General features: G+C 36.4%; 2 protein-coding genes across 3 annotated transcripts in view; one reads left to right on the top strand and one right to left on the bottom strand.

Annotated features, from left to right (window-relative positions):
- The window catches only part of LOC311085910 (SLAM family member 5-like), a gene marked incomplete at both ends in the record, with an annotated part of 30166 nt that overhangs the window by 3144 nt on the left and 8040 nt on the right, over positions 1–18982 (bottom strand). The window contains one exon of the mRNA XM_084118528.1: positions 4088–4384. Within this exon, the coding sequence (XP_083974654.1) occupies positions 4088–4384 (297 nt within the window). The remainder of the gene's footprint in view (positions 1–4087; positions 4385–18982) is intronic.
- On the top strand, positions 10540–16061 carry LOC311084483 (uncharacterized protein). Of its 2 annotated transcripts, XR_014606539.1 has the most exons (6): positions 10562–10688; positions 11259–11594; positions 13447–13761; positions 13845–13906; positions 14182–14250; positions 14433–16055. XR_014606539.1 is itself a non-coding variant. In XM_084116544.1 (5 exons), the coding sequence occupies exons 1-5, from the start codon at positions 10646–10648 to the stop codon at positions 14197–14199; spliced, it is 774 nt and encodes a 257-aa protein (XP_083972670.1). In that variant the 5' UTR covers positions 10540–10645; the 3' UTR covers positions 14200–16061. The 2 variants fall into 2 exon arrangements, 1 of the variants encoding a protein (XP_083972670.1); XM_084116544.1 differs by having other exon boundaries at positions 10540–10688; positions 14182–16061.

An 18982-nucleotide genomic window follows, 5' to 3' on the forward strand; every position in this document is an offset into this window, starting at 1 on the left:
TGTTCTGAAGGTCTACATGCTCATGAAGACATTCTTCCTTTTTTTTACATTAACTCATTTTTTTTAAGCTGTGTTCAATATGTAAAAGTAGAAAAATATTGTGAGAAATTGAGCCTAACTCCTAGTGATTTAAAAATGATTGTATATAATTTATTCAATTGTTGTGTATGGATAAAAGTGTATGCCACCTCACAGTACCAGTTGAGTTAAACTGAAACCTGCTGTGGTTGGCTGTCTACAGAAATGTTGTTTGATCTATTGGTGGACAAACTTGTTTGTGTGAGAGAGAATGGGTATTTAGAGCATGTGTGTTTAGTTTGGTGAGAAGCCTTTTCCTGCTACTATGCACAGTTTAGACTCTTTAATCTAAAGATGCATTGATTGAACCAGGATGAGAAACTATTGTTGATAAAGACAAGTATTATGGCTTCTAGTAAAAACTGTCAGAGCCCTCGCCGCTGTGGGGAAGTCGCGGTGAGTTGGATCAGAACAGAATCTGCCGACCAAGGACGCTCGAGGCGGTGGAGCAGGAGGGCTCGTCGAGGGGACGGACTTTGTAGGCTAAAACATTGAAACGAGTTAGCATTTTAGCACTTCTGGGTCCATCGTCCAGAACTCAATGGGTTTTTTGAATGGGGTTTTGGTTAAATGGCTGAAATAAGGTCTGTGGTGAGCACAAGCTCAAGACACTTTCATGTTTTATTCTACGACATAAAATACATCAGTATTACTCCACTCGTGATTTTCAAATTACAGACAAAGGAGCACAGTGAAGGTTGTGATTATTATTTAATAATGAACGTCAGGTAAATTTCCATATGATAAACTAAAAATGATAAACTAAAAATAGCTTTTTTTGGTATGCTTTGAAACTGGTAAACCACTAAATTAAAACATTTCAGACATCACAATAACAACAAAATATGATACACAGAGTGAATAAAAGAACCTGAGACTAAATGAGAACAAAACCAAAAGTGAGAGGTATTTTCCTGTTTGAGCTCTAACAAAAGTTCCTGTAGATATGATATTTGATCATCGTTTTTTTGGGGACTTTTTAATACACAGACTCCGCCTTCGATTTCTGAAAGGAAACAAAAACTTAATCAGGAACCTGCTGATGTGACAGAACTATAGGTTTCTCTCTGAGTAACCCTGTTCTCTTAGTTGCTTAGTACCCAACAAGCAATAGCAGTTATTGCACTATCTAGGTCAGACCCGATGTAGTCCAGCTATGAGTAACCCACTTCTAGCCAAAATTACCTTGAATTTGGTTACATGTTTTTGGCAAAATATCTTGCAAGATGTATGATATTCCATCATGTAAGCAAAGTAAACAGTGATTACAAGGTAGTTGGTTTAATATCTTCACTCATTTAATTTCTTTAACTAATTGATGACTATTCTTGTGCTATGGTTTAGAAGTCTAGTCTAGTTATGATGTTTTATTAACAAAGTTTGGGAGGAGCATGTTCATATAATTAACACGAGTGGAGAGCACTCAGCAATCAATGATAAGAGGTGTATATATATATATATTCAGCAGTCTCACCTCAATTAATTGATAGTTTAGCAGCATCCCTCCACCACCCCTTCTCCACACTTCTAGTCCTAACCATTTACATATAGTGGGAGTACTCTGGGTTCGGGCCGAACTCCAAGCTCGGAGCCCCAAACATGCATTAAACTTTACTCCCTCTAATTGTATGTAAGTGTGAACTCGTGAAAGTCTAGTACATTTTCACTGACAGCCCAAATTTTGCCTCGTTTTAACCTAGACGTCTAGGCTGTGTTTGGACGGCTATTAGATTAGACAGTAGTGGACTTAGCCTGACGGATAGAAATATAATGCTGATGGCAGACAAGTAGGAAATGAACCACGACAGGACCGTTTTATAAATACCAAGAGCAAAGATACATGAGATAAGAATACTGTGAGAAATGATCTCAAATGCAGAGGAGATGTCAAGGAGAATTAGAGTCGATGGCCATAAGAAGATCAGGGGCAGCCCTGAGTAGTGCTGTCTCAGTGCTGTGGAGAGTGTGAAAAGCATTGCAAGCATACATAAAGGTTGTGTGATGACAAATAGTTGTAAAGTTGTAAGCAGCTTTGAGAGAAATGGAAGATGTAAATTTGGTCATTAATTAGCCATGTCAGGTCAAGGCCAGGTTTTTTTTTTTTTTTAAATCAGGGGTGACTGCCACAGTTTTTTATACTTGGGGAACAAAATCAGTACTAAGTACCGTAGTTGGAAGATGAGAAGTAAAATGGGCAATGAAAATATGGAAGCAAGATAGTAGGGGGCGTGTCAAGATGGCAGGAAGACGAGTTTGATGTCTTGATTAGCTCTGAGTTATTAGCTGGGGTGGGAAGGTCAAAATTAGTGAAGGTGCCAGGAGTGACGGCAGAGAGACAGTCTTCTGAGAGAATAGGAGAGGACATAGACGGGAAGTGATTATATTTACTGTTTATTTTTATTTTGGAAGAAGTGTAGAAATGACTTGCAAAGCTTAAAGGAGTTACTCATGTCAGGCACAGTGTTTTGGGTCGAGAAGAAGCATTACTAGTAAGGGTAGAGTAGTTGCTAGATTCTACAGCATGCATTATTTAAAGCAGATTTATATAGCTCAATATCATTCTTGTAAGCAGCAAAATGCAACAGATTTAAACAGATTTTCCTGTAGAGGCGTTCAACGCAACGACCAGCAGCTTTCAAGATGTGAAGTGCAGGAGTAAACCAGGGAGATGTTTGCTTTGAAGGTACAAGTCTACTTTTAAGGAGGGCATGTATCAAGGGCATTGGAAATTGAGCTATTATATTTTGGCAAGTATATCAATAGAGCTAGCATGTTCAAAATTGTCAGAAAGGTGAGTTTGTAAAGATGTGGAGAACAGTAATGGATTGACAGAGTTGAGGTTACGATAAATTATGATGGATTTTAGCCTATAGGGCGAGGAAGAGGCAATCCAGAGTTTAGTTCAATGTGGTGATCAGAGAGTCCAGTTGGAGAACCAAGCACAGGACCTTTATGTAAACCATCAGTACAAACCAAGTCAAGTGTGTGACCTTTTGAGTAGTGCTAAAAAATAAATAAAAAAAAAGCATTGTGATTCGTAGATTGATTCTGAGATTTTTAGTATGCATCGCGATTCTCTTTCCAAACTATTCTGAGCTTAGTTTTTACCAGCAGAGGGCACAGCCGTACTCTTGAATCTTCCATAAATAATGTTTCAGTATGTTCGTCAAGGTTGAAGCGAATTACAAGGGCGTTCGCAGTGAGCTGTGTTTATATTAAAAATTAACCTAAATGGCCATCTACTGATAAAAACTAAGCTCAGAATAGTTTCAAAAGAGAGAATCGTGATGCACACTGAAAATATCAGAATCGATCCACAAATCGTGATGCATCGAATCTGTATCAACGTGTATATTGAAATCACCAAGTAATAAAATAGAAGAGGACAAATCACAGAAAAGGGTTAAAAAACACTGAGGTGCAAACAGAGCATAAACTTAAGTGTAAACAGCATAAAAAAACGCTTAAACTATCCCTTTTTTGTCCTACTGAAGGTAACAATAATGACAGCTGAGTCGATAAACCACCCACGTCTCTTCACCGACTTTCTGATTCTGCAAACCTCAATCAGACTGTAACAACTTCTTGCAATCTCTTAACTTTTGTCGTGTTGTTGTTTTTCACAATGCTGAATCAGTTCTGTCTTCCTCCTGGGTCTGAACTGCATTAACAACAACCACAGATGTTAAAACGACAAAGTATTTCATATTTGTGTCTTATTAATATTTGTACATTTGTAATTGCTTGCACACCTGACTCATCTTCCTGTTTTTCTACATTTCCTGCAGATGCTGAAGATCACGACCACAGCAGCAATCATCAGAGATCCAGCAGCAGAGATCAACACTATGTACAATAATGGTAGGCCTTGATCTGTAATGGACAAAATGAACCAATAGTGTGAGTGAATCTGTCCGTCTGATCTACAGCTAACACTATCAAACATCAGCACTAATAACATGAAAGAGCAGTTTGATTACACACACATATATCATCAGAGCTGTGGTACCTGCACATGTGTGACAGAGTGTGTTGATGTCCAGATGTGTGGTCTGGTTGCTGATGGGATTGTTCAGCACACAGCTGTAGGTGTTTTTATCCTGATATTCCACCTCCAGAGGTAGAGAGAGACTGATGCTGAGATCACACACACTGATGCTGGACAATACACTGATTCCTGCGTACCAGGAGAGAGTCGCATCACACACATTCACCACTGATGAACACACCAATGAACATGATGATGATGATGATGATGAAGAACAGTGTGAAGAGTTACGGATGATGACAGGAACAGGCAGACGAGCTGGAAAACAGAGATAATAAGGAGAAATAAGGATGAATCTACACAACAATTATTTTCAGTGTAGTGTGTTTATAGTCAGACTTTTCTGGGGGTTTGGGGCTGGTTATGATTGATTGAAATGACCTTAAACAATTACTAAATTAACTGCAAAATATTACATTGCATATGTATTTCATGAGTTTTGACAATGCATGTTTGTGAGAATGTGATATGGCTTAGGGTATGTTAACTTGACAACGATGTACTATAAAAACGTTGTCAAACTGATCCCTGTTCACATCCTGTTTATTGCACTTTACGGCCAAAACACACCCATTACTCATTAAGAGAATAGAGTCAACCCTTCTAGACCATGCGCTGGGCACGCAGACCATCTCTCTCTCTCTCTCTCTCTCTCTCTCTCTCTGTTTTCAAAAAAAATGTTTTCAAAAGCTTTTGTTTTCAGGCCCCTAAAATGCTGTTGTCGTGTAAATGAATGGCCAAAACACATAGTTGAGAGCGCTGTTGTGTAAATATACCCTAAATACAAACCATACAATAGCAAATGTTGTGATCCAATAAGAACACAAATATTTTGTCTGATGCACTGCATGTTTCAGAGTAAAGCATTGTGCTCATTTTCAGATTCGATTCACAGTAAATGGTACTCTGCAAGTGTGGTGTGTGTTTGAGTCACTGTTTTTTTTTTTGTCTTTAGCTGATGCCTAGTGAGAGTTGCCTTCATCTTAAACTATAACATGGTTAAACATTTCAATATGTAATAAAATTAAGGGAAGATCCAGAGTTCATTACAAGTTAAGCTCAATCAATAACATTTTTGGTGCATATTGTTGATTACCACAAAAAATAATGATGACTTGCCACTTTTTTCTTTAACAAAAAAGAAGAATGAAGGTTACAGTGAGCTGCTTAAAATGGAAGTCAATGGGGTCAATCTGTGAGACTGTAAAGTTATGTTAACTTTGTCACTTGTCATCACAACAACATGATGTAAACCATTTTACAGCTCAAATAAAACACTAGTTTTAACATAAGAATTCAATTAGCTTCATATTTCAGCTTTAAAATCCTTTAAAAAAATGACCCAATTTACTTCCATTGTAAGCACCTCGCTATAACCTTGATTTTTAAACCTTTACGAGTCTAAATTATTTTTGAGGTAATTAACCTTAAACCATAAATGCTGTTGATTGAGCTTGTACTGAACACAAAATATTATTGTTATTTTGTAATCATACATTTTAATTGCTCTTAACCTGAATTATTTGAGTAAGCTCATTCATACACAACTTAAAATTATCATGATGACACAACTATATTTAAGCAGTAGAAATTTGGCTGGATTTAACCAGCTAATTCAAAAAATGCTACCTAGCTAATTGGTGACACAATGCTTTGATAGCATTTGCATAGCCCCCATAGCATGTTTATATATAAAACATTACAGAAACTCTTCTAAACTAGCATTAATCTGGCACGAAACATTAAATAATACTTAATTTTAGCATTTACTCTCCCTTTTAAGTGTCATGGCAGAGCATGCTGGCAAATAGAAATCCCAGCCCAGTTTCAGTTAAATTTAAGTTTGTCTAAATTAAAAGAGACAAATTCATAAAACTCAAAACAATTTAACTTACTCAAAATGTGTCAGTTTTGTGAACTCAAAAGAAAAAGAAAGTTCTAAATACTCATAAAAGCTCATTTGATTGAACTAATTTGTAACTAATTAATTATTTTGAGTGTAAGTGTTACAGTGTGAACATTTCAACAAATGATATCTACTCACCATAGAGAGAAACACTAAATATTTTTGATGACCACTTAACTCTAGTTATCTCCAGTTGATAATCTCCAGTATGTTCAGTTGTGGTGTTTGTGATGGTCAGAGATCCAGTTTGATGATCCAGCTTCAGTCTGTCTCTGAACCTCCCATCAGGACCATCATAAGTGAAGAAAATTCCAGATTTTTTGCTGATTTCAGCTATATTAACACTTTTAGCTCCAAATCTCCACAGTATGTCGTCGTCTTCATGTATTTCAGTAAGATCAGAGTTTAGAGTGACAGAATCTCCCTCCATCACCGACACTGAATCACCAAACACGTGTTGAGGCAAAAACAAGTAACTAACAAAACAGCATCAGGCATAAGAGACATCAGGATTCAAATTGTCCTTAAAAGATATTTATTCTTGCAAGAATGTTCCCAGTCCATCCACAGTCCAGCTGCAGGCGGAGTGAGACCCAGAGCAGAGGTTGGCCAGCATTTTTATAGTGTTATCTCTTGTCACCCTTCACAGCACAAGGAACAAAAGGGACCCCCCTTGACCCCTCCCCAGCACGGGAATCTCCTTACCTCTGAAATCTCACACACACACCCTGCAGCTGTATCAATATCATAAAAGAAACTCAAAATACAGCCAAAGAACGCATGGCATTCATTTGTTAAATCATTGAAAATAAAATACAAAGAAAAGATGAATTTTTCCACAACACACGCCTGAACATAAACAGATTTTACAGTTTGTAACCTTTAACAACCGCAAAGACCGATGAGTAAATTCTGCTACACACTTTCAATATTTTTATATTTGGCTCATTATAACATTGAAAAGATCTCACAAAGAGAACACAAAGTAGATCTCACAATAATATCTGTGAATTTGCAAATAAATCCTCTGAGTAATTTGAATAGTATAGCACCATCTTTTTATCTCTAAAACGGAAATAAATGAAACCGTAAAAATGCATTTATAACTCACCAATCAGACAACACAAACAGACCAAAAGAAGCGTGTGAAACATCTTCTTCTGTAGTAGATCTAATAAGACTGGTAACACTGAACCTGACGTGTGAAGTGAATAATCCTCTCACGTTTCCAGAGTTTCACCAGTTCACCAGTTTGCGTGCACGTGAACTGGTGAAACTCTGGAAACGTGGGAGAATTATTCACTTCACATGTCTGTTTGTGTTTTCTGATTGGTGAGCTATATATATAATATAAATACTGTTGCTCTCTGCCATCTCTTCCTGAGGTGTGACACTAGCAGCTCAAAATGAAACCGGCTGTGGTCGGTTTTCTTCAAAAATCTGACCTTTGGGTAGACAATTACTTCCCCTGTGCATGCTAATGGCTATATTCTTTCATGCGTGTTTAGTTTGCAGGGTAAGAGCTTCTTCCTGTCTTGATGTAATGAGCCTCACAGTCTGATTTCCCTCCTGCACAGAAAATGTTTACAGTCAACTAAATAATATGTGTGAAAAACTGTCAAATAAGAAATAGGCTACTTCTGTTTGCCAAGGTAGCATTCATTGATTTATTCGTTTTAGCTGTCATTGCTTTAGCTTACAATAAAACCACAGTGTTGCCTTATCATTTAGTAATCATTTTAAACACATAGTGTTATAATTTGGTAGAGATTATAGAGAGTGTAATGGCTGGTTACTTCAATGCTGTAACAGATGTAAAAAAAATATATAAAAAAAAACATGCTAGAGAAAATTAAAATTGTTTTTCATTTCATTAAAAAGAAATTTACCCTTTGTTTTGAAATTTTTATTCATTCCAGTGGCTCAAATCATTTGAGCTTCCTATGTGAGAATTACTGGCCCCGTCCCAAATAGCACACTTCACATACTTGCAGTCTTGTAGACTTGTGGTTGCTGCTTGTGTGTGTCCGTTAAGTCCACAAAGTCCACAAAACTCTAAGATGTCCCATTAGTCATTTAAGGTTTCAGAAGGGTGCACACAAGCGGCTGACTGCTGACTTGTTGTTGTGACAAAAGGGGCTGACACAAGCACTCTTCTGAAACCAAAAATGACGACTGGGACACCACAAGTGACAAAGGAAAGGGCCCATCCCAAATGGCATCATATGTGCACTTGCGGTCTTGTGGACTTAACGGACATGCACACGCAATGGCCATTTTAAGTTCACAAGAACGCAAGTGCACATGAGGTGCCATTTGGGATGGGCCCTTTGTCCCTCGTGGCTTTCCTCCAAAGTTTGGGTCCTCTGCAGAGCCCATCTCTATTCATCCATATAACAATTGTTTTTTTTTTAACAGTTCAAATGTCTGACACATTTATGCAGATAAACTTCATATTTTAAAAGTTTAGATTGTGTTGAAGTTGGTTATTTGGAATAATGTACTTCAGTGTTTGTGTTGCTGAGGAAATGTAAGATCTTTTAGTTTATATATTGGGGTACAGTGATAAAAGCGGTCTGTGTGATTCACTTAATCCATTCAATCTGGCCATTCAAAAAAGAAAAGGCAAAAGGACTAATATATATATATATATATATATATATATATATATACATACACACATATATATTGTAAACCAAAAAATTTAAGCTGTGTATGTTTTGAACCTATTTAAAAAGGAATAACCTCCCTCGGAGGTTTCTTCCCTGGATATATCTAACCACATAAAATCACATATGCAGTTCAGGATAGAGGATATATGTTTTAGTCCTACAGTTACAACACGAAAAACCTATAACATTTTACATAGCCTATACTAGGCTAGTATTATCGCCTAGGCTATAGTTCCAATTTTATTATAATGAAAAACAGTAGCCTATTAACCCGGACATGCATGTGCAGTTCGTAGTTTGTATTTATTTATTTATTTATTTATTTGGCCTACCTATAGACCATTGCGTTTTGTGTCTTTGCCACTGCCAGGGAGTTCTTCGGTCCGTAATAAGCAAAAATCTGTATTCTTGTCTACATGTCTACAAACTAGGGTTGGTAACCCGTTCCGTAGAATACGGAATCGTCCCGTATTTAAAGGTATAGCGGAGGATTTTTTACTTCCGGGTGGATAGCCTATACTATTGGTCCTCCTAATTGTCAATCATTCTGGTGAATCAATCAAACTTTTCAAAAAGTGGAGAGGGCGGGTCTTATCTAAAATTCGGAAAGATCCTCCGCTATACCTTTAAGGGTAAAGTAAAATTAAAAATTTGTCCCATATAGGCATAGACCCACATATCTGAATAAACAAATAAGGATTTTGCAGTGATGATACTAAAATAATATTGCAACTACTCGCAGATTATTAAACAGTCCACGCTTCCGAAGTACTGATGTCCATTTTTTATTTATTATGAGACACCATGAAACAGACACAAAAGGAGAAAAAACATAATTTCACACACAACACCACTAAGGACACAAACCAAAAAAAAAATATATATACAAAATATTAACTTTTACCGTGTTCGACTGGTAACCAGCAGTAGAATAAGTCAGGAGCACTAACATGTGTAGCCTATCTGGGTTGGTTGCTGGGTTGCTGAATTGACGTCTCACCATTCAGTTGACGCTAACACGTCCAGGTGAAATAAATCAGTAAGGGTCAAATGAAGTAAACAATAAATCCAGATTTGTTTTTATCTAGTAACAGCAACAGTATTGGGTAGAAAATTAAACTTTTTTTTTTTTTAACAGTGGTCTACTAAACAAATTTTGTAAATTAAATTATAACTAAAAGGTTCTAAAGGATAAAAAAAAAATCTCTGCTAATACTGTAAAGTAACTAGAGAGACTTTGCACATTACTATAATATCAAAGGTTAACACCAGTCCAAACTATTTGCTTAAATTCAGTTGCTATTTATTTTTTAGATATAATAATCAACACTCATAACAAACATATAAGCTGCACATAAGGCAGTTTTTGCATTAACTATATAATCCAATTATAAAATTATGTTTTTACTCAAATTCGTTGTTGAAATACAATCATTTACACACTTGCTATCATTTTCATGACAGATTTATTTAAACCTACATTAAATAATCAAGATAGTAGAAAATGAAGTTGTACTTCTGATGAAATGACACACTGACACTGTTTTTCATGTTTAATACGGTTAAGCAGCTTGATTTTAAGCAGTCTATTGAATAAAGTGCTATATAAACGTGACGAGACCTTGGAGTGCCGTAGAGCTCGTGCAAATATATCCACGTTATGATCTTTCTTATGCTTGGTTAAATTGCTTGCTGTTTTCCGAATTTTGTTGAGTTTTTTTTTTTTAATTTTTTTTTTTTAATTAAAACACATATTTACTTATTCATCTCTAAACGCGATTGGCCCTATACGCAGCACGGAAACGCTTTTAGTTTTGCTTTCCTTCATCGCTGCTCAACCAGTCTCCGCCCACATACGTAATCTGTTTACATTTCGGAGACAACATATACAATGAACAGCTTATTTTCCTTCAGAATCTGCTTTCGTTTTTCGGAGAAGTGATGAACCTCTTAATTTTCGTACCACTGTGGGTTTTTCAGCTTGGTAAGTCATAGACTATTTGCTTCTGGTGAACGATAAAAAAAAAAAAAAAAAAAAATGGCGAATGTGATTTTTGTACTAGCTCTGATCACAATTGACAGACATTTTTTATTTATTTCTTAATTGTTGTTATTATTGTTAATGTTGTTGTTGTTGACGCTTAGAATTTAGGATGACACTGCTGAATTGCGGTGAATCATATTTTAGTTTCGATTTAAATGTCCAACTATTATATATATATATATATATATATATATATATATATAAAAAAAAACGATTTCCGTTCTGTTCCATTCCAGTACACAAACTTAACGTCCAAATCAGGTAAATCATGTAACGAGACTTCGGAACGTGTTTGATATAAAAAAAAAAAGTTATTAAAAGTGTAATTAAATTTATGATGTAATAGCTCATAATCGAGCATAAATTGTTTCAAATTTATATTTTAAAAACTTTGTCTACCCTATAAGGATCGAAATTTGTCTTTGACAAAGGCTCACACAAACACATTAGAAAAAAGTCATATAAAACGTCCTATATTCTGAAGTGATTTATGAACTGTTATTTCTTCAGGTGCATCGGGTGTTTATACCGACAGAGTGTCAGTGTTTGTGATGGAGGGAGATTCAGTCACTCTGAACACTGATGTTAAAACAAACCAACAAGAAAAGATTAAATGGTTTTTTAATAACACCCGCATCGCTCAAATCAGTGAATATCTCAATAAGACCTGTACAGATGTTCAGTGTAATGATGATACTGAGAGATTCAGAGACAGACTGAAGCTGGATCATCAGACTGGATCTCTGACCATCACAAACATCACAAACACAGACTCTGGACTGTATAAACTACAGATCATCGGCAGCAACACCATCAGTGAAACGATCTTTAGTATGACTGTCCATGGTGAGTCATTTAGTAAATGTTTAAAGACTAAGGTTATACATGTTTAATCACATTGTGTTTATTATTACATAAGGGACTTTCAGTGTAAAGTTTGGTTTCAATTTCAGTTTCTTTTCCATCAGGGACTTGTGTATTCCCCTGTTTTCCCGTGTTTTGTTTCTGTTTCATTTGTTCTAATTACCAGTTTGTCATAGACATTCAATTGTCTTCACCTGAGTCTTATTTAGTTCCTCATTTTCTTGTAAATGCCCTCAGTTCAATGTCCAGGATTGTCTTTTCCTCTCCTAAGTTCCATGTTCTCTTCCATTTAGTTTGTAAATGAACTTCTGTAGTTGCATATATTCACATCTCCATTTCCTTTCCTGCTTCACCATAGTCCCAGCCTCAGATGTCACATTTTTACACTGTCTGAATCGTTCCATATAGTGCAGTATGTGACAATAAATAATAATTGTGTGAACAAGTGACCGATTTTAGCTACAGCTTGTAGTGAAGGGGACGGGACGCTTCAGATTCTAGAGAGCATTTGATTGGACAGAAAATCTGATGAGAAGCTGAAGTGCAGAGTGATGTCATCAAAATCATTGAGATGTATATCTTATAAATGTGAATTTTGTCACTGTTTTGGAGCACACTAGCTTATAGATAACAGTACAGCTAACATATTCATACTAAAAGCAAAAAAAACAAAAAACTTTTGATTTCATGGGGACTTATGTTTTAAGTAAACGTAAACACTGGAGAAAGAAAACGGATGTGTAACAGTAATGGATTTATGCGGGAGGTCTTAAAGTGACAGCAGCCTAATATACCTGCTGTCAAATTATGAGATAATATGAAAGCTACACTGTGTAGGATTTTCTTCCATCTAGCGGTGAACTTGTTTATGACTACCAACTGAATATTACTTTCCAGTCCCGCCCATTCCAAGGGCGTTTTAACTCCTACGGTGGCCGTATTATTTCAAATCTGCCAGCAGTCTCGAGTAATCTCCCCCTCGCATTCGTCATGGCGCCACTGAGTGTAATTTCCAGGTATGTCCCTCTTTGGCTAATGTATTTTCAAGATGGAGGCGCAACATGGCTGCCGCCATTCGAGCAACTCGCTCTTATGTATTCTAAATGGCAGATTCTATGCTTACGAGAATGCTTGATTAGTTGGTAGAAGTAATTACACATTAATGCGCACATATCATTTTGAAAGAACAAAGTGTTTTTTGCTAAGAATCAACTTAAAAAATTACACAGTGTAGATTTAAAAAATCTACATATATTGCAGTTTTCCTCCTTGGTATAGATGTCAGAATTGTGGCCAGTGAAAATTTTGAGTGGCTAGTAACTAGACAGAGTGGCTGGTGAGAAAAAAGTTAATGTTAAGCCCTGGTGACAATAAGCGCTTATCAGGATTACTGATTTTACAACTAAAAATTGGATTTTCAAAAGCATGCGAAGTATGTAATGTTTACAGCATGGACGCTTTAAAATACGTTCAAGAGTTTAACACGCCAGTCTGTTATTGTAGTCACGACCCTAAACATGATGCTGAACAAAACCAACTGTGATTGGTTGCTTTACTTGTAAGTCAGACAGCCTCTGGCGGTCCTTGGCCAATGAAAGCTGAAACCAGACTTTCTGCTGTCAGTCTGATGTTAGTTTAGCATTTGTGGGTCAATAATTCATTTTTTAAACAGCATACTTGAAATTCCCTCATTACACTAAATTAATATCTCATTCCCATTTAGTTTTATACTTATTTTCTTCCAGATCCATGCTTGTAGTGCTTTCTTGTTTCATATTGTTGCTGTTTTTTTTACAGCTGATATTTATTTGTGTTTCCGATTTTTCTGGTGCAGAGACGGATAAAACAAAGACAAAGTCAGTGAAGGAGGGACAATCTTTTACTTTTGATCCTGGTGTAATAAAAAACCCACATGATGTGATGACGTGGAATTTTAACGGCATTCTCATCGCTGAAATCACTGGAAATCTCAGTAAGATCTGTACAGATGTTCAGTGTAAAGAGAGATTCAGAGACAGACTAAAGCTGGATCATCAGACTGGATCTCTGAACATCACAAACACCAGAATCACAGACTCTGGAGAATATGAACTAGAGATCAACAACAGCAGATTCAGCATCATGAAGAGCTTCAGTGTTTCTGTCACTGGTGAGTCTCATTTAATCATTCAGTGCATTTTCCTTTAAGGAATGTTAAAATACAGTTATTTACTTTGAAATCATCACCAACAGCATCAGCAGCATCCGCCGGCGCCACATTATCAGCAAAAAGAGCTTCAATGTTCCTGTCATTGGTGAGTATAATTCAGTCATTCAGTTCATTTTCCCTTGAGCAGGTAATTCAATGTATTAGTTTTCATTGTGGCTTGTCTAAAACAGAACATAATGCATAAGATCAATTAGTTTTTCCACGAGCACTGTTTTAGGAAATAAAAACAAAAGATGGCGCCATTTATCAGTCTATATCATAAAGCTGATTAAGGTGGAAATATCAGTCAAAAATAGCCTATACATGAAAAATCAACTGTCTATCTCTAGTAATAATGAATGACTTTTTTTTTCATTACAGATTGGATTGTGTCTTTAGCTCTAGGAGGAGCATGTGTTGGTGTTCTGCTGGTGGTTGTAGGTGTAACTGGTGAGAATTCCTGGCTCAGACACTGCATTCAAGCTTATTGCATCATTGTAGGACAAAAAAGGGACAACGTGATTCAGTTTATCAGCTTCATTAGACTTTAGAGTCTTTGAGTGCATGTGTGTAACTGGAACTCAATCCTGTTCATTTCTTTTAAGTTCTGTGAATCTGTTTTCTTCTTATAGGAGAGTGGCATAAAAAAACCTGCCTGTACAAAGGATCTTTTTTCGCTAAATAGTCAAACAACTGGCCTTTAATGGCACAGAGGAACATACAGTATCATTTACAATATAATCTATTAATAATAGTAATTTTCATTGTGAAAGACTGTAAAAATGCGACAAGAAAACCCTGTTAATTGGTTAGTTCCATTAATAGAGCTTAGCTAACTGTACATTTCATGTAATTTAGTATAAATGTTACCATTTTGGAAGTAAAATGATCAAATCATCTTATAATTTACATGAAAAGCTGAAGTGACGCTCCCTGAATTCCCTGCATGACGCCTCACATTTAATGGTTTTTCAGTTAAATAATTGTTCATTTTTATGTTGTTTTTCTTCTTTTATATTATTTATGTAGCCTATACATTATGGGTTTATGTTACAGCTTGTGTTGTTAAATTAATGGTTATAGCATTATTTATTGTTTTGTGTTATGATTTTTTTGTGTGTTCTTATGTATGACACTGTGTGCACTTTACATATATAAGTATTTACCTCAGCGTGTGCAAAACTGCTTTTGATGAACTATTATTAATCATGTTGCACCCGCGTTATTTGTCAGTATTTTTGTATCAGTATATTTGTCAGTTTGTTATATGTCAGTATATGTTAAATGTAAAACTGATGCTATAGCAGCATGGCCTTGTTAATTCAGCAGAAAGGGTTCAATTGTGCAGTGTTCAGCTTTTTCTGTTATTGGTTAATTTTTTGTTGTTTTTGTTTTTTTTAAACACACCCATCCATTTTTACATTGTACTCAAGCTGGTGAACCCTTTGAGCGCCCCCTAGTGCTCTCACACACACACACACACACACACACACACACACACACACACACACACCATTCCTTCAAGGGCTGCCTGTCTCTCAATCAATACATTCTGAAAACCCCAAACCCTAAAAAAAAAGTGTAAAGTGTAGTTGAGAGCGGGGTCTGTCTTATTTATTTATGTACAGAAATGAAGTGTAGCCTAATGTATTCTTGTTGGAAAGTGAATCTATTGTTGAACCAAAACAGATCCACATTGGTAGTTTTTCCATACAAGGTTTTTTTATTATTATTATTATTTTTTACATATAACCTGAACAATATACAAATGTTAAAGTGCTGGTTTGTCTCTCATACCGGTAGTTTTTCTTTTCTAAAATATAACGCCAGTTCCATCTTGTATGTAGTATCCCATGACAGGAATGTGTCGTCAGAGCAAAGCTTTCCTTAAAAGTGTATGCACTTCTATACTCTATAATCAGTTAGGCTACATTGTAATGTTTATTATAATAACAGCATTGAAGTGTTTTTGAACCTCCATTATTGGTGTATTAAGATTTGGTCAAATTGTGTGCTCACACACTTTCCCAATCGGCAAAGCATGTGTTTACTTACCTGTCGATCCACACTGAGCTACTATCGGACTACATACTTGGGACACTTACCAGTTAAGATCCCGTCTTTGATTATCTTCAGCCATCTTCAGTCTCCTGCCATCCAGTTTGCAACTGTCAACACAACGATACAACCTTCTATTCTCTGCTAAGTGTTTGCTGCTATTTAATGACCATATCTGCCAATAAACACCCTTTGTGGAAGTTACCTTTGTGCTGTATTCTTCTGTTTGCTGACAGGTTGAAAGCCAAAACTTGACATAAACTGTAAACTTGTCTCTCAAATCTGATTGGATGATTCAAATGTTGTTCCAGGATCAGCAAAGATGCTGATCCAGGAACATGGTCAGTGCTTTTCTGTGTTGACGCATTGAAAGCCAAACCAAAGTTTCAAATAGGCAACAAAAGTGACGCGAGCAAGCATATGTACTTGCACACATATTCAAATTAAGTTTTCACTTACAAAAAATACATGCCATTTGCACATTCATACAGTAAGGTTTCAAATTAAATCATTGTTTGATTTGAGAGAATGCATTATCTGTCAGAGATTATGATGGATGGAGTCACTATTGCATGATAGTAAGTAAACTGAGTTTCACATTAGCAGAAATGGAAAAAGCCCTTCAACTGCAGGCTGTTGTCACACCTCTGTCATGCCCTCTCAAATGTACATCAACCACAAAAGTTCAATAATAGGCTGGCACTCTTATGCACATACTGTTTGTTTAAGCAACAGATCAAACCACATGTCTATATATATAGAAGGGAACCAGACCACAACAGGTTTTTGAGTGGCTAGTGAAGGGAGTGGATTGGAATCCACTGCTGCTTCAATGTATATGTAATGAGTGATTATAATCAAGGTGTTAATCAATATTTTTCCTTCTAAATATCACATGAGTTGAATAACTTCTCTGTAGATTTTACTTTGTTATAGAAGTTACAAGTGTGATTACTAAAATGTTTTTTTCATGTATTCTTTAATGTCAGTTTTTGATATCTGAATGCAGCTTGCTTATTTAGCCCGGCTTCCAGAAATGAAATGGGGACATGTTTTGTGTTTGAGAAAGGATTTCAAAGTGTTAAAACATATAGGGGCCATTGAAGTCTATAGTTTAAGGGACCATTTGTCATTTAAATCCTATACTTTCCATTTAGACTAAAGTGTCCTATCCTGAGAGAAAGAACTTGTTATCTTGATGTTTTGAGACGAGACTCCTGTTTATAGTTAGAGCCTGGCCAAATCCAACCTTGGAAAAGCTGTGTGTCGGTGTGTGTGTGTTAGTCTTCTTGCTTACAGGTTAAGGAACCACTGGCATTGTTGGAGATTGACTGAGTTGTTGTTCGGGACATGCTGGCACCCAGCAACCCAAATCTGTGACCTGGAAGGTCACGACGTGCCTAACTTCAGGGTCCGAGTGTCAGCTGCATAATCTATGGAGATATGCTTCAGTCTATCTGTATATGTGTGGAAAATTACTATGTTTTTTCTATTTCTTAGCCAGTGAGAATCATTCAACCTGCGGGGCGGCCTACGAACTCCTGCGTGAGTCTTGAAGCTGAACTTCTGCTGATGAAACTGCAAACTATCTTCAGTAAAACTTTTCTTCAATTTTTTATAATTCTGACTCCAGGTCTTCTTTCAAACATCTGGTCCTTGGGTCCTAAACTGTTAACCCCTAACACTAGTAACTAGACAGAGTGGCTGGTGAGAAAAAAAGTTAATGTTAAGTTAACATTAATTAAGCCCTGGTGACAGTAAGCGCTTATCAGGATTACTGATTTTACAACTAAACATTGGATTTTCGAAAGCATGCGAAGTTTGTAATGTTTACTGCATGGACTCTTTAAAATACGTCCAAGAGTTTAACACGCCGGTTTGTTATTGTAGTCACGACCCTAAACATGATGCTGAACAAAACCAAATGTGATTGGTTGCTTTTCTTGTCAGTCAGACAGCCTCTGGGCGGTCCTTGGCCAATGAAAGCTGAAACCAGACCTTCTGCTGGTATGCTTTGAAACTGGTAAACCACTAAATTAAAACATTTCAGACATCACAATAACACCAAAATATATGATACACAGAGTGAATAAAAGAACCTGAGACATCCTGGCAGAGAATAAATGAGAATAAAACCAAAAGTGAAAGGTATTTTCCTGTTTGAGCTCTAACAAAAGTTCCTGTAGATATGGTATTTGATCATCGTTTTTTTGGGGGACTTTTTAATACACAGACTCCGTCTTCGATTTCTGAAAGGAAACAAAAACTTAATCAGGAACCTGCTGATGTGACAGAACTATAGGTTTCTCTCTGAATAACCTTGTTCTGATAAAAGAGACCTTTCCCACCAAGCAATAGCAGTTATTGCCCTATCTAGGTCAGACCCGATGTAGTCCAGCTATGAGTAACCCACTTCTAGCCAAAATTACCTTGAATTTGATGACATGTTTTTGACAAAATATCTTGCAAGATGTATGATATTCCATCATGTAAGCAAAGTAAACAGTGATTACAAGGTAGTTGGTTTAATATCTTCACTCATTTAATTTCTTTAACTAATTGATGACTAGTCTATTCTTGTGCTATGGTTTAGATGTCTAGTCTAGTTATGATGCTTTATAAACAAAGTTTGGGAGGAGCATGTTCATATAATTAACAAGAGTGGAGAGCACTCAGCAATCACCGATAAGAGGTGTATATATATATATATATAATATATATATATATATTCAGCAGTCTCACAATTCATTGACAGTTTAGCAGCATCCCTCCACCACCCCTTCTCCACACTTCTAATCCTAACCATTTACATATAGTGGGAGTACTCTGGGTTTGGGCCGAACTCCGAGCTCGGAGCCCCAAATATGCAATAAACATTACTCCCTCTAATTGTATGTAAGTGTGAACTCGTGAAAGTTTAGTACATTTTCACTGACAGCCCAAATTTTGCCTCGTTTTAGCCTAGACTTCTAGGCTGTTCTGACGGCTATTAGATTAGACAGTAGTGGACTCAGCCTGACGGATAGAAATATAATGCTGATGGTCAGACAAGTAGGAAATGAACCACGACAGTAAGAATACTGTGAGAAATGATCTCAAATGCAGAGGAGATGTCAAGGAGAAT

Source organism: Abramis brama (assembly GCF_963993115.1).
Source record: "Abramis brama genome assembly, chromosome: 6".
In the NCBI taxonomy this organism is placed as follows: Eukaryota; Metazoa; Chordata; class Actinopteri; order Cypriniformes; family Leuciscidae; genus Abramis; species Abramis brama.

Bases quoted from the DNA above. Each gene is read 5' to 3' on its own strand.
- LOC311084483 (XM_084116544.1), top strand. From the start codon at position 10,646: ATGAACCTCTTAATTTTCGTACCACTGTGGGTTTTTCAGCTTG. The intron at 10,689-11,258 runs GTAAGTCATAGA...TTATTTCTTCAG, and splicing joins ACTGTGGGTTTTTCAGCTTG to GTGCATCGGGTGTTTATACC. The intron at 11,595-13,446 runs GTGAGTCATTTA...TTTCTGGTGCAG, and splicing joins CTTTAGTATGACTGTCCATG to AGACGGATAAAACAAAGACA.